The sequence below is a fragment of the Hevea brasiliensis genome, chromosome 13 (genome assembly GCF_030052815.1).
Source record: "Hevea brasiliensis isolate MT/VB/25A 57/8 chromosome 13, ASM3005281v1, whole genome shotgun sequence".
NCBI lineage: Eukaryota > Viridiplantae > Streptophyta > Magnoliopsida > Malpighiales > Euphorbiaceae > Hevea > Hevea brasiliensis.
In genome coordinates this window covers 84,489,291-84,502,681 of record NC_079505.1, presented here as the reverse complement: position 1 = coordinate 84,502,681, position 13,391 = coordinate 84,489,291, and the positions used below count along the sequence as shown (strand labels likewise).

Below are 13,391 nucleotides of genomic sequence, written 5' to 3'. Positions count from 1 at the left end.
TTTAAGAACTCTCAAATTGAATACCAATAATTTGTAAAATAATTCATAATGCCATTTATCACCATTTTGTGAAATATATAATTTTACATGGTTCAATTGCAAGGAGAAATCCCACACGAAATTATTAAAATTGGCCTTTCGACATGGAATACCATTACCTACCGGGCATGGAATTGGAAATTCTTGCAACAGATAATTCGTTCAATATTTCGTAAATACAAATTAAGATATGTATAATCACAATTAGAACTTCATCAGGACAAACTCATAAATTATGAATATGAAAACAACAAATTTTGTAGTATAATTAAAAAAAAAATACATGCAATATTTATTTTTAATATAATAAAAAAATTAATTAAGTGATATTTCTGATGATTCTAAAAAAAAAAATAACATTTTGTTCGAAAAGGAGTTTTTGTTAAGTAATTAAAGGTTTTTTAAAATTTAAAAATCTAGAACTTTTGTTGATAGAAGGTCTAAAATATGATTTTTGAAAGTTTTTAGAAATCTTTAAAAATTTTCATTTTTCAATCCATTAAATTAATGGGTTAAGATTTTCTCTTTAAAATCTTTACGTATTTTAAAAAATCTTCATTTTTTCTAAAACACTAAAAAATTATAAATATGTGAAAATCATAAAAATTCTTACCTTAAAAAATTTTATTTTATAAATCCTTATTTACTCTATCTCCTAGGAGGGAAAATAGCACTCAATTTAATAATAGATTTGAGACTCATTAATCTTTTGGAAATTTTTTTTATTTTTCAGATGACCTGTCAGGAGAGAATAAGCTTCTTCAATTTCCAAGTATCATATGTGCAGATACTGCATTTAATTTTCCACCTCTCCAAGCATGAAAATGGATATGGAGGCAATAAGAGAAAACGAGAGAGCGAGGGAGACAGAGAGATCATCAAGTTGGTTCCTTTTTCACATAGAAAAGAGGTTCTTTCAAGTTCACAAGACAAATCCATATCACCATCATCTTCCTGTTCTTTTCTGCGGTTTATTTCAACACATCAGCAACATCATATTCAAGCTCTACCTCTGAATTTGCCTAGAGTTGCTTGCAGAAGTGATTGTAAGTATCAGCAAGAAAACCAGGGACAAGTACGAGAGAATCAAAGTAATCGTTACTCTGTGACAGAATCTGGCAAAGTGGTCGCAGATGGGCATCCAACCAGAGTGGCTATTCCCATACTTCCCCACGAAACCTATTGCAGTGGCAGCCGCGCATCCAGCAAGAACCAAGCACATCATGAACTATCACGGTCAAAACCCAAACAAAATTATAAGAAACCGAACCTATAGGATCTACATATTGACCATTTCTTGAAAGTTAGGAGCAATAAGATTACATAAAAACCAAGTTACCAAATCATGGAGGAACATGAAGAAAAAATGGGAAGAGTTCGAGCCATAACGAGCAACAACGAAGAGGAACATCAAGGACAGCACAGAGAAGGCACATACAACAACATTTGCAAGGGCAAAGAACCTGCAATGTATAGGATTAATGATTCCAAAGGACAAGAAAGGGAAATAATAATAAAGGGTTACAGAAGTTTTGTTTGATCTTTTTTACCTGAAAGCTGAGGAGTAGCTATATCGAGCATCTATGACAAAGATACCAAGTTGAGTGGATTCCTTGTTAGTAAGCGTGAGCCAAGCAGTGGCCAATGTGGCTGCAATTGCGAAAATTCTCAGGCAAAACTGAAATGCAATGAACGTTTTTTGGGTTTTGAACTTGTGTTCACCGTTTTCCATTTTAGAGTCGTTTCTAAGAGACTCAGAAACAGGGGAAAGATATAGAAAAGGCAATGGAGAAAGGCAGAGGAAAAGAGTATGAAGTTATAGGATTAGGATGTATTTATAGAAGAAACAAGCGAGGAATCTTTCAAGGCCAGATTGATAACTTGATGGAGCTTTTCAAGCGCAAAAACAGATGAGTCTTATATCTCTGTTTTCCACTCAATTATAGATTTCTTGCTATATTCTTTGACCAGATAAGATCTAGAACCATAAGTACGGAGTTTTTTTGCTTGGTGGTAGTGGAAAGCCCATCCATGATCCGACTCCTGATAATATGGTATTGGAAATAGTATTCTTTTGGAATTCGTGACAAGCTCACGTAGCATTCTTTTGAGAATATTTTTCTCTCTTTTTATATATATATATATATATATATATATATATATATATACACACACTAACAAAGTTAAAATATTTTGTTTACTTTTTTATAAGTAGGCCTTATTTAAATAAAATTATTAGGCCATTTTTATTTTTAGCTTGACTCACATTTTATTTTGAATTTTTTAAATTTTTTTATATTATTAATGAATAAATTTTGAAAATATCGGCATCTAATTTAAAATTACAGAGGATATGTTCAATATTTTTGAAAATATTGAACTCATTAAACTAAATTTAGTGGACAACTAGAGCTAGGTGATATGGTTATTAACATAGGTTTAATTTAGAAGTACATAAAATAGTGAAGTCTAGTTACTATATCTGTCATTAGTTTCATATATCTAAATGTTATAATTGTTGCTAAGTGAATTTTTTATTACTCAATAAAGAAAAAATTTAATGGGGCAGTATTTTAGTAATTAAAATTTTTTTTATTAGTTTAATTAAATAAATATTTTAATTTTTAAAAGATTTATTTTTATTGACTTAATAAAATTAAAAATTTAGTTGTCTACATTATTAAAATTTTTTATTAAGTAATAAAAAAATATTTTAAAACATATTAGCTCAATAATTGGACACTCATAAAAAAAATTAAATTGTGAATAAATATTACTATGTACCATATTCTATTAAAAATAATAGATAACCTATATTAATAAAAATTTCATTAGCCTAATTAAAAGTTTTTAAAAATTTTTCAACTTATTCTAAAATAATTTTTCCTTTTAATTTAGAGTACTCTAAATTAATCTTTAACTCACAATTTCCCTTTAAATAGTAAAAATTTTTACCTAAAAAATCAACTAAGTAACTAGGTCTACTTAAGTCAATAATAAAATATATTAATTGTGAATAATATTTAAAGTTTTTAAATTAAAACATGAACCAGAATATGAAACCAACTTTTAAAAATATTAAATTTAGATAATTGGTCCACTAAGCAATAAATGTTTGGCCAAAAAAATAAATTGGCCCATTAATTGGCGATATTTATGTACCTAGGTTAAAAGGTTGTGAGTTAATTAATGTACTTAGTAATAATTTGATTCTAATACTGTTACAACGTCAATTAAATTAACAGTAAAAATTAACGTTTTTTAAATTTTGTTAAGATATTTTTATTAGCTTTAACGTGGTCGCTTACTATTTAAAAATACATAAAAATTAATATAAAAATTTTAATTTTTTAATTGATAATTTTTTCTCTAGGTTGTTTTAAATATGGACTAATTAATAAAAAAAATAATTTCGAGTATTTTAAACATAAGTATATACATTTTAACAAAGTTAGGTTAATAAAAAATCATTTACCCATTATTAAAATGGGGTTATAAAATTAATGAGTAACGATTAGTTTAACAACCTCAATTAGAGGCCAAATATTTATTACATATTGGGCTTATCAAAAAATTTTTACTAAGATAATAAACATTGGGCTCACTAATTAGTAGGATATTATTGACTCATATTAAATAATGAGAATTATAATATTTAGATATATGGCCATTAAAAAATTTTAATTTAATGGATTAATATTTAATACATAAATATTAATCAATTAATTTCATGTAAAATATCAGCCCATAAAATTAATAATTTAAAATTATTAACATTCAAATATGATTTCATATTTTAATTTTATGTTTAGCTGTTATATCTATAAATTTTAAATTACTATACCGTGACTCTGTCTTAATTTTCGATTTGATAAGTGTAATGATCAAATTAACATTAGCCCAATTAAAAGATATTTCTAAACGGTATATCTAGAATATTGGTGACCAATTAATCTGTTTTGTGACCACTTATTTTCAATTTAATGTGGCTAGGTATACTTTTATATCATTATTTTAGTCGCTATTTCTATTAAATGAAATTTTAAATTGTTTGTCCATATAACTAGTATTTTAAAAAGATTGAATTTATTATATTGGGCAAACAAAAATATCAAATTTTAACCAATTTTAAAATATTTTTAATGATTTATGTACTATAAATGATATTTATTTAAAATTGATATATTTTAATTCATTGATATTACTAGAATATAGGCTATATTTAACAATATATATTTAAATTTTCTAAATAATTTTTAGTTAGTATATATATGTATATATGTATTATATATTTTGACTTTTTTTAGGTTCAAATGATTTTGTTTGATTCGGTCTAATTATTATATTCATTATTGGTCAATGTTACATGGACTACTAATGAATATAACAATTAAATCTAGTTATTTTATGTATTTACTTATAATTGATTAAAATTTTTATTGGTCCATATATTCTTAACTGTATTTCACGATTATAACATTTAGAATATAGGCTAATAAAGAATTTTCATGAGACCATATTATAATAATTTAAAAGTTTTTTATTTTAATATTATATTAGTTTATTGGCCCATATTCTGCTTATAAAAAAATATATAATGCTTATAAAAAAAATATATTATTCTTAGAAAAAAAAAAGAATTTTAATATTATATTAATTTATTGACCCATCTATGATCCGACTCGTGACAATATGGTATTGGAAATAGGCTTCACATTCGGGTAAACGTTATAGGCTAGGTTTTCTTTTTGGATTCTTTTATTTATTTCTAAAATGAAAAACCAAATTCTTTTTTGTTAAGAGATTTTAATGCTGTAACTAGAGCTCTTTCAATGGTTCATGTTTCCCTTAGACATGAAACAAAGATCATTAATAGCATTTGAACTTCCTTGCCAGCACTACTGCCACAACATGGTAAAGAGTGTGGCCCCATTTTTCTCCTTTATTTTTTTATTTAATAAATTTACCAGTACTTAGTGCCCATCTCTTGCTTTATTAAATGCATGCATATTTACCTGGAGTCATCACAAGTTCAAATCTTATGGCATGCGCAGCAGGCGTAGCTAGCTAGCTCAAGAATTGAAAATACACACCATGTGCCTGAACTGAAGCCGTTGAAACTTGAAAGGCACATCTGCCCATCTTCATTTTTATTATTCTTCTGGTATCAATTAACTTCACGCCATGCTATTGCCCAATATGGGTGACCAACAATTTCTTCTATCTTTACTTGAATTTGTGGAAAATTCTTTATCTATGACTATGAGATTAGAAATGACAAACAGGACAAACGAAAAAAGTTTGACACGGCTTTTCTTGCCAGAGCTTTTGATCGATTCTTGGCCTGTTAGCCATGGGGTTTTGTACTTCTCGTGGCTTCCAACTTCTTCTTATGTAACTACACTCTTTTAGTTGTATATGTATATGGGGCTACACTTTTCATTAAATCTTCTACAGACAGATTCAAGAGATCACAAACGGATTTTCTATACCTACATTAGGTAATTTGTGCATCATTTTCCGTGATTTATATAGCCATTAATGCTAGATAACACTACACTCAAAGGAAAAAAACTTGCCCAAATCATAGAGTATCAGAAAAAGAGAAGATGCGTATAAATATATTCATTCAGCTTGTCTGAACTAGCTATCAACTATTTTTTGCTCTTAAAAGAAAAATATTAATTATGTTTTTAATACATCAAAAATTCTTAAAGAGAAAAGAGCTCTCAGAATTTAATCCCAGACTCTTATATTATGAAGCAACACTTATGAGTAGGCTATTTGTAAATTAGTAACTGGTCCATAGCAAAACAAAGAGGCAAGTGCTAAACTCTAGGTTTGCCCCAATTCCGATTATTTGTTTTGATTATTACTTGTATTAACCTATAAAGAATAGGAGCTAGGGTTCAGAGAATTAGAGTTGATGCAATTAGCTGAGACATAATGAGGATACTAACATGCAGCCTTAATTACCCAACTTAATTGCATTCCATTTAAAAGATTTTAGACATTTAGAACAGATCTTTGATGATGGATTCCCTTCCATCATGCTTAGAGTAGAATGAGGTTATCAATTATTATTAGATGTGGAAACTAATCACAAAAGCTCAACGTTTTCCATGGTGAATACGGTATAAATAATGACCAGAAACCAACCGCAATAACGAGTTTAACTTGTACAAGTTCTGCTAATCCAATAAGGGAATGCCTGTAAATCATCATAAATTAATGAAAGAGACAACTTTGCTCATAGAAGAAGTAGACTCCACAAGGGAAGTGGATGGTAAAGACAATGATTTAACTCAGTATACATGAATCATAATTTGTGTAATTACTTATTTAATTTTATAATAAGTAAAATAGCAGTGCTTGCTTAAGAAATACAAAAAGTATTCCAAGTGCTTTGGTATTGATATTGAAGTATGGGTTGGTCTATATTTAAATTTATGTGCCCATATTTTGTGAATATTTTTTATGCAGAAAGAGAGAAAATAATAATAATAATAATAATAATAATAATAATAATAATAATAATAATAATTATAATAATAATAAAATTAATCAGTAAAGAAAGGCCGAATTAAAACATGATGATTATAAAATTAAATCTGATTTATTTGAAAAAAAAGTTAAAATTATTTACAAATAAATGGGAGGATGAAAGTAAATTATATAACACATATATACAAGAGTTGTATAACCAACTTCTGAGAGGATAAGCTACCGGGGTTTTTAGACGTCGAAGTACTTGGGATCCGATGGATAATCATATTCTACATGTAGCTGCAATGTGGAAAAAAAAAAGGATGTTTCATTTGTCAGGATGGCAGACAAAATAAGTAATTAATGGATGCCTTCAACCATATTTATTGAGGTTTAACATTCTGATATTTTCTTGAATGGGGCACAATAGTTGATGCCTCAACAGAAACTGCATCTTAAATTCTACAAATAAATGAAAATGACTTTCCCTATGTAGGTCAGGCATTTTTCAAGACCCAGAAACATAGACCACCTAATTCCAGAAGAAGTCTTCCTTCTTCATTTTCTTTTTTTTTTTATTTTTTAGGAATTGCAGAAATCTTCCCTTTTTTTTTTGATAAATTTCCAGAAATCTTCCTTACTATAGGGATAACATCAGAATAAATAGCACCACCACCAACAACAAAGTCTAAATGCCAAACTAGCGGTTATATGGATTATTTTTTATCATTGAGCTTTGTTCGTCATTGATAGATCTATCAGCCAGAAAATAAGCATCATTCAAGACAAACATAATGAAAACATCAATGAAGAAACCATCCATTGAAATTCTCTCTCTCTCTCTTTTTTTTCCGGTTCATTATATGAACATGATAACAAAACTGTAACTCATGCAGATGCCAGATGCCTAGGAATGCTCAGCCAGAAAATAAGAATCATTCAAGAAAACAATAAGCAGATTGAAGCATGCATTTCTCAAGCATAAGCTATAACGGAGATACAAAACTTACCTTGCCCTCATCAGCATCTGAATGGCGTTGTGGGAACACCACCTTCATATTGCTATACAAGTAGAAGCGGCGATCCCCTTTCATTTCCATCCTGTTTCCTGTTGGTGCTGATAAAGGATCAGATTTGCACCTCCGGACTGACCTTGGGGCTTTCTTGGGGAAAGGGCACAAAAACCGGAGATGAAGAGCATAACGCAGGACACCAGCTCCAGTAGTGTTTTCATTAGCCTTAGAAGGGCTATGTGCAGATTTGCTTACAAATACACTGATTGAATTTGGACGGCTATTCGCCTCCACACCAGTATTTATACATTTACTACTGTGGTTGGCAGACCTTATTGTATGTTCGGCATCAAGTCCATTTAAATGGGAAGTCTCCCTCCCATTAGGTAAAGAATGACTACTGTCTGGGATTGAAGATTGTTTGACATCACTTTTTATGGCAGAATCTCTGTTCCTCCCATTCATTCCAGACGAGTATAAGGTGATCTTTTGGCGCAGAAATGTCTATTAAAATTTGCATGGGAGCAAACAGAAAAGAAGGAAAAAATGGTCACTTTGGGAATCTCAACACATTTTAGTTAACCATCAAACAACAGAAGGAAACAAAATAATGCATGGAATAAATACAAGATAATTTCATCTCCCTATATTAAACTAATTTTCAACCAGAATGCTATTTAGTTTATGCAATTGATCCATTTCAACATAAAGAAAAAACCTTAATTAATTTTATACATAGTCATACCATATTTGTATCGAGTATTTTAGATTTTTTTAATGTTCAGTGGTACCGAAAAGTGAAAACCTATTAGAACAAGGTATTCATTTAGTCAGGTCTGAGCTGCTTTATTTATTTATCTTTTTTAAAGTATCAGCTGCTTGATTCTTTGTTCCATAAAGATTGCAAAATTCTTTATACTCTTCCTTCTTGTCATAAAAGTGCAATGTCAAAGATTTAAAGAAAATGCCTCTTTCCCAATACAGATTTTTCTCCCCAAGAAAGAAAATCATTGTTAATGAAAGTTATAGTTTCCAAATGCGAAGAATTTTAATGAAACAATCAGATGCAATGAATGACAACATGATCACATCAGTGTCAACTCTTATAGCTGCAGAACATATTCCTAATAATCAAGCCACAAAGTAAATTTTCTAAAGTTTTTCAATGAAACAAAGTTCCACTTACATAATTCCATAACTTTCTCATTCCAGCTTACCTTGGTACCAGCTGGCATGTCACTTAAATCATAGTTGCAAAAGAAAGTGTGAATAGGTGTCTTTTCTGGATTACTAAGAACCTGCAGAAACCAATCCCATCTGTCAGTATTTCCCTGGAGCTAAAGCACCATTGGATAAATAAATGCAGATAAAAATGTATAGAACAGCTGCTCGTGAATTTTGTGCCAAAGTTCACCACCAGACAAGTGTTGCATAATTTTCAGTCCCAATAAAGTTAAATCCTGCTCCTAGCTTCTTTTTCCCCCTCATTCCTTTTTTCTTGCATGCACTTTAGCATCCTGCTTAAGGGTTTCAATATCTCCAACAGAGGCAAGAAGTGACAAAGGCAAATTCTTTGGTCTTATACAACTTTCAGTAGATAAAATGTATTGATTTTCCCTTTGCAAATTTTGGTTGGGGTGGCAGGAAAACTCAACAGCATGCAGAGTTAGAGGAAAAGGGAACAAATTACCAATTGTATCCGCCCTTTCACAGGGATGCGCATCCTGCTTTGTTCTGCTTGTGAATCATTAATGCTCAGGCTCCTTCTCATTTTTGTGCCACTGCATTTTTTTGATGGCAAATTCCCTGCTGCTAGATCTATTGATGAATAGTACAGCAAGTAGTTATCTCCATCTACACTAGTTACTGCAAATGGAAGTTTTCGTGATTGTGGCGAGAAATTCCCTCCAGTGACATTAAGAACAGCAAGGAAGCCATCAATTCTCTGAATATAAGGAATGACAAAATAGGAATTAAAAAGGGCACGCACTCTAATAAAGTCTATAATTCAGTACTACTACTAATCAGACACATGAAAAGCACCTTGTATCAATATCATCAGTTAAAAGTGCTAACCTGACTAGCTTTACCAGATAATAACCGACCAGATAACAGGGACTCCTCAAATGAACCAACCAATGACCTTCTAACAGGCAATCCACTAAGAGTTCTACTCAATTGGACAAATGGAGAAGTAAGATTTGAATCCTCACTCCATGATTGTGCCACACCACTAGTAATCTCTGGAGTAAGAACATCAAAATTTTTATGCAAATTATCAAAATCCTGCAATGATTCATGTAGCATCCTAGAGTCCTCATGCTTCTGGGAAGATAAAATGTCAGGGAAAGTTCCATCAAGTGACTGTTCTATGTCCTTGAAGGTCAAGTATTCATCATTTAACTTTTTCGAGACATTGCTGAACAATCCTGCAGAATTTATTCTTTCAGGAAGTTTTGGACCAAGAGGAGACAATGACAAGGGGGATGATACTGCCTTTTTTACAGGTATTGCAATCGCCCCAGTTTGGGACCTTACCTTTGTTGCTTCTTCAGAATAATTAAGTCCAAATGGTGAAACAAATTGATTGTGAGAAGTCAGCTCTTTGTTCTCAAGCACAGGACCATCAATGAAGAAAATGGAGTTTGCCCCATAACTATCATTCTGTGAATTCTTCCACTCCGATTGATAAGATGTACACCAGTTTGGGGAATCAAAATAATTAGGGCTGCCAATATGAGGTTTCTTATGCTCTTGTGATGCACAAACTTTATAATTATCTTTGCCACTCCAGAAATTACTCATGCAAGTGCTGTCACCAATGTCTAAGGAATCACCATTAAACTGATCTGGGAGAAGCATTCCACTCAAAGGAGACAACAACCGCTTCCTGACTAGCGATCCATTGGATTCAATTCTATCATCAGTGCTATTAACTGCAGTAGAAAAAGACTGGTTTTCATTAAATAAATTAACAGGAGAATTCAAACCCCTTGATTCAAAACCCACAATCCTAGCAATAGGTGTCTGAACATTCTGTACACTTTTATTAGTTAACCACCCATTCTTATGATCCACGATGGTTTTCTTTTGGACATCTCCAGAAGAAGAGCATTGAAAATCCATATGCATTCTATTGCCAAGATTTGCTCCTTGCATCCCACTCAAATCACAGCTGCTTACACCAACAATCCGGGGTGGGGGTGGCACCAATGTGCTCAGAGATGCTGCCACTTCCTCAGCAATGCTACCAGAGGACACTTGAGGTAAGCCCATTCCTAGAGTTGAGTATATTATCCTTCAAAGAGTAAAGAGGATCCTCTGTATGGTACCTTATCTACTCTTATGCTCTCTGTTACTTAATTTCTCCTAAATCCCAATCAATCAAAAACACCAGAATCCACCATCATGTTTGTAATGAATCAGTTGGATTCAAGTCCTCCAATTTAAGTGGATGAAGAATGTTAAAATTGGAATCTTTACTGGCAGAGGCTGCTAAAATCCACCAATCAAATGCAACTTCATTTTAACCACAGTTCTTCCATCAGATTGTACAGATAAACTACAGCAAACCAGATATCCAAACAGAACTGGAAGAAAACGATGCATCACCCTGGAACAGCGTACAAATCTATATCAGATATATATTGTAATGATACAAAAGCATCAGTTTTACGTCTGCATAACCCTTGTAAATACTCAGGTTAACGAATCAAAACTGCAGAAATTAGATTCTCAATTGAAAAATGATCCATCAGCCACGCAGAGCTCTCAAAAGTCATACAAATTCTTAGTGAGCATTTTGCTACAAGTATAAATAGAAACAGTAGATTCCAACCCACTCTTCCTACACAATCAACAAGCACAATAAATGAAAGAAATTTGACTTGATGTTAAGGAACCAAAAGCTAAGAAAAGAAAACACACAATTATACTTCTTTTTAAGTATCATTATCGCCCTGATAAAACTAAAACCAGCATTTGAACAGAGGCTAGGAAAACTATTAGTCTTTCAGCTATTTACAAAAACCAAAAAAAAAAACATAAAACCCATTTTATGATTTCATTTTCCACCTTGATTTTCTGGGCAACCAAACATAAACAAATAACAAAAGCTACAACATTCGAACTTCAATAAATAATGTCGACACCACCGAAGCAAAATCCCAAAATTCTCATTGAACAGAAAAAAAAAAAAAAACACAACTACTGAAAAGGAGAGAGCAATCACAAGACGCACCGGCGAAGCCTGCGCGTATATAAAACCAAAGAATAAAAACCATGGCCGCACCGGACAGCCTAAAATCCAACGACCGATCAAGCCCAGAGAAAACAAACTGCTTGAAGGTCAATTAAAAGTTCAATAAAAAAAAAAAAGCAGCAGCAGCAGCAGCAGAAATCGAAATCTCAATTGTTCTTAAATCTTCTTCTTCTTCGTTCTCTTTAGATTCCCTTCCCTTCTCTTTAGCGGTTCCTAGCGTTTCCATATATTTCTCTCTCTCTCAATGAAAGTGTAGTGAATTATTATCCGTCTGACTCAATATATTTGTAGGCCTACCAAATGGAAAGCAGAGGGCAGAGAGCAATCGAGAGTCATCGCTTAACCAGAATTTTCTGCGTGGCTGAATTTTTAGTATCCACCTTTTTTTTCAATAGACCACAACTAGCATATAAAACCACAGGCTGGAGGCCTCTCTCTCTCTCTCTCTCTCTCTTCCTCTGGGTGTGCGTGTCTGTATTCAAGTTGAGGCTTGCGGCTCTGTTTCTCTTTCCGCTAGCTTTGGATACGTCTGTTATACATGTTAGAGCTATGGGTAGGGAAAATATAGGTTATTAAGTATTAATTTACAATAAAATTTTTGTTAAAAATTTTATTTTTAAGTAATTGTTAATTTATTTAAATTAATGATGTATTTTTATCAAAATGAAATTACTACTGGCGGAGGATTTTGTAAATGGCGGTGATACTCATAGAGAAGGAATCATGCATACAATGAGATACATGGCAAGCATATCCATGTCCCCACAACATTCTGAAATAGAAATGTGTGGTGAATCAATAGCAAAACAGGGTCCAACAAATGTGTCCTTCCGTAGCCACGCCGCACTTGGGCCGCTTGGCACGTCATGCATTGGATTGTCCATTACAATTTACAAATGCCCTATCATGCACAGCTTGGTACGCCGACTCCACCCAATATCTCCTCGCTTTGGTGATTTTTTTTCCTTATCGTGGTGATGAGATGATGCATAGTTTTTCAGACGTCGTGTCTTATTTTTCTAGTTGAATTTCACTCTCTTTCTACATAGCCTAATATGCTTATGTCACGCATCCTTGATTTTATCTTATAGCTAATAGATCATGTAAATTTTATATTTAAATCTCTTTATACTGAGAGAATTTTTACAAATTTTTAATTTTAGAATTATTTAAAAGGAGGTAAACATTAATATTTTTTTAAATAATATAAAAATAAAATTTTAATTTTAAAAATTTTTAGAGGGCAAGGGACGTCGTTGCGCCTCTGGCTGGGGCTGCAATTCATAGGGGCCTAATTTTTGGGTAGTTGGGTTTATTATAACAAGTTCCATGTTTATGAGCAACACAAAGCGATTTGCATTTATAACATGTTTTCCGACTTGCATGGTGGCTTTTTTTTTTTCTTATTTTTTAACTGGTAGGTTCGGCAAAAGGTCAATTTATGACCGGAATCAATATAAAAATAATTAAAATTAAATTAATTAAAAATAAAAATTAAATTAAATTCATTGATTTATATTCAATTTAAAATTAATTCTTTAAAAATTAAAAATTATATTTAATGATCAAATCAAAATAAAACTAACTGAATT

At 31.6% G+C, this 13,391-nt stretch overlaps 2 protein-coding genes across 3 annotated transcripts; both read right to left on the bottom strand.

The window, feature by feature from the left end:
* Nucleotides 1–914: 914 nt before the first annotated feature.
* Nucleotides 915–2,059, bottom strand: LOC110671926 (CASP-like protein 1F1). Its single transcript, XM_021834550.2, has 3 exons — nucleotides 1,590–2,059; nucleotides 1,379–1,502; nucleotides 915–1,267 (listed from the first exon to the last, which is right to left on the bottom strand). The coding sequence occupies exons 1-3, from the start codon at nucleotides 1,769–1,771 to the stop codon at nucleotides 1,046–1,048; spliced, it is 528 nt and encodes a 175-aa protein (XP_021690242.1). The 5' UTR covers nucleotides 1,772–2,059; the 3' UTR covers nucleotides 915–1,045.
* Nucleotides 2,060–6,636: 4,577 nt separating this feature from the next.
* On the bottom strand, nucleotides 6,637–12,412 carry LOC110671857 (uncharacterized). 2 transcript variants are annotated; one of them, XM_058132615.1, is made up of 7 exons: nucleotides 11,779–12,411; nucleotides 9,615–11,151; nucleotides 9,229–9,483; nucleotides 8,756–8,836; nucleotides 7,823–8,042; nucleotides 7,536–7,777; nucleotides 6,637–6,825 (listed from the first exon to the last, which is right to left on the bottom strand). In XM_058132615.1, exons 2-7 carry the CDS (start codon nucleotides 10,812–10,814, stop codon nucleotides 6,775–6,777), a joined length of 2,049 nt encoding a protein of 682 aa, XP_057988598.1. In that variant the 5' UTR covers nucleotides 10,815–11,151; nucleotides 11,779–12,411; the 3' UTR covers nucleotides 6,637–6,774. The 2 variants fall into 2 exon arrangements, with proteins under 2 accessions (XP_057988598.1, XP_057988597.1); XM_058132614.1 differs by having other exon boundaries at nucleotides 7,536–8,042; nucleotides 11,779–12,412.
* Nucleotides 12,413–13,391: the final 979 nt, after the last annotated feature.

Bases quoted from the DNA above. Each gene is read 5' to 3' on its own strand.
- LOC110671926 (XM_021834550.2), bottom strand. From the start codon at position 1,771: ATGGAAAACGGTGAACACAAGTTCAAAACCCAAAAAACGTTCATTGCA. The intron at 1,503-1,589 runs GTAAAAAAGATC...TATACATTGCAG, and splicing joins AGCTACTCCTCAGCTTTCAG to GTTCTTTGCCCTTGCAAATG. The intron at 1,268-1,378 runs GTAACTTGGTTT...TGACCGTGATAG, and splicing joins TCATGTTCCTCCATGATTTG to TTCATGATGTGCTTGGTTCT.
- LOC110671857 (XM_058132614.1), bottom strand. From the start codon at position 10,814: ATGGGCTTACCTCAAGTGTCCTCTGGTAGCATTGCTGAGGAAGTGGCA. The intron at 9,484-9,614 runs GTTAGCACTTTT...CCTTATATTCAG, and splicing joins TATCTGGTAAAGCTAGTCAG to AGAATTGATGGCTTCCTTGC. The intron at 8,837-9,228 runs GTAATTTGTTCC...TGGTTTCTGCAG, and splicing joins TGAAAGGGCGGATACAATTG to GTTCTTAGTAATCCAGAAAA.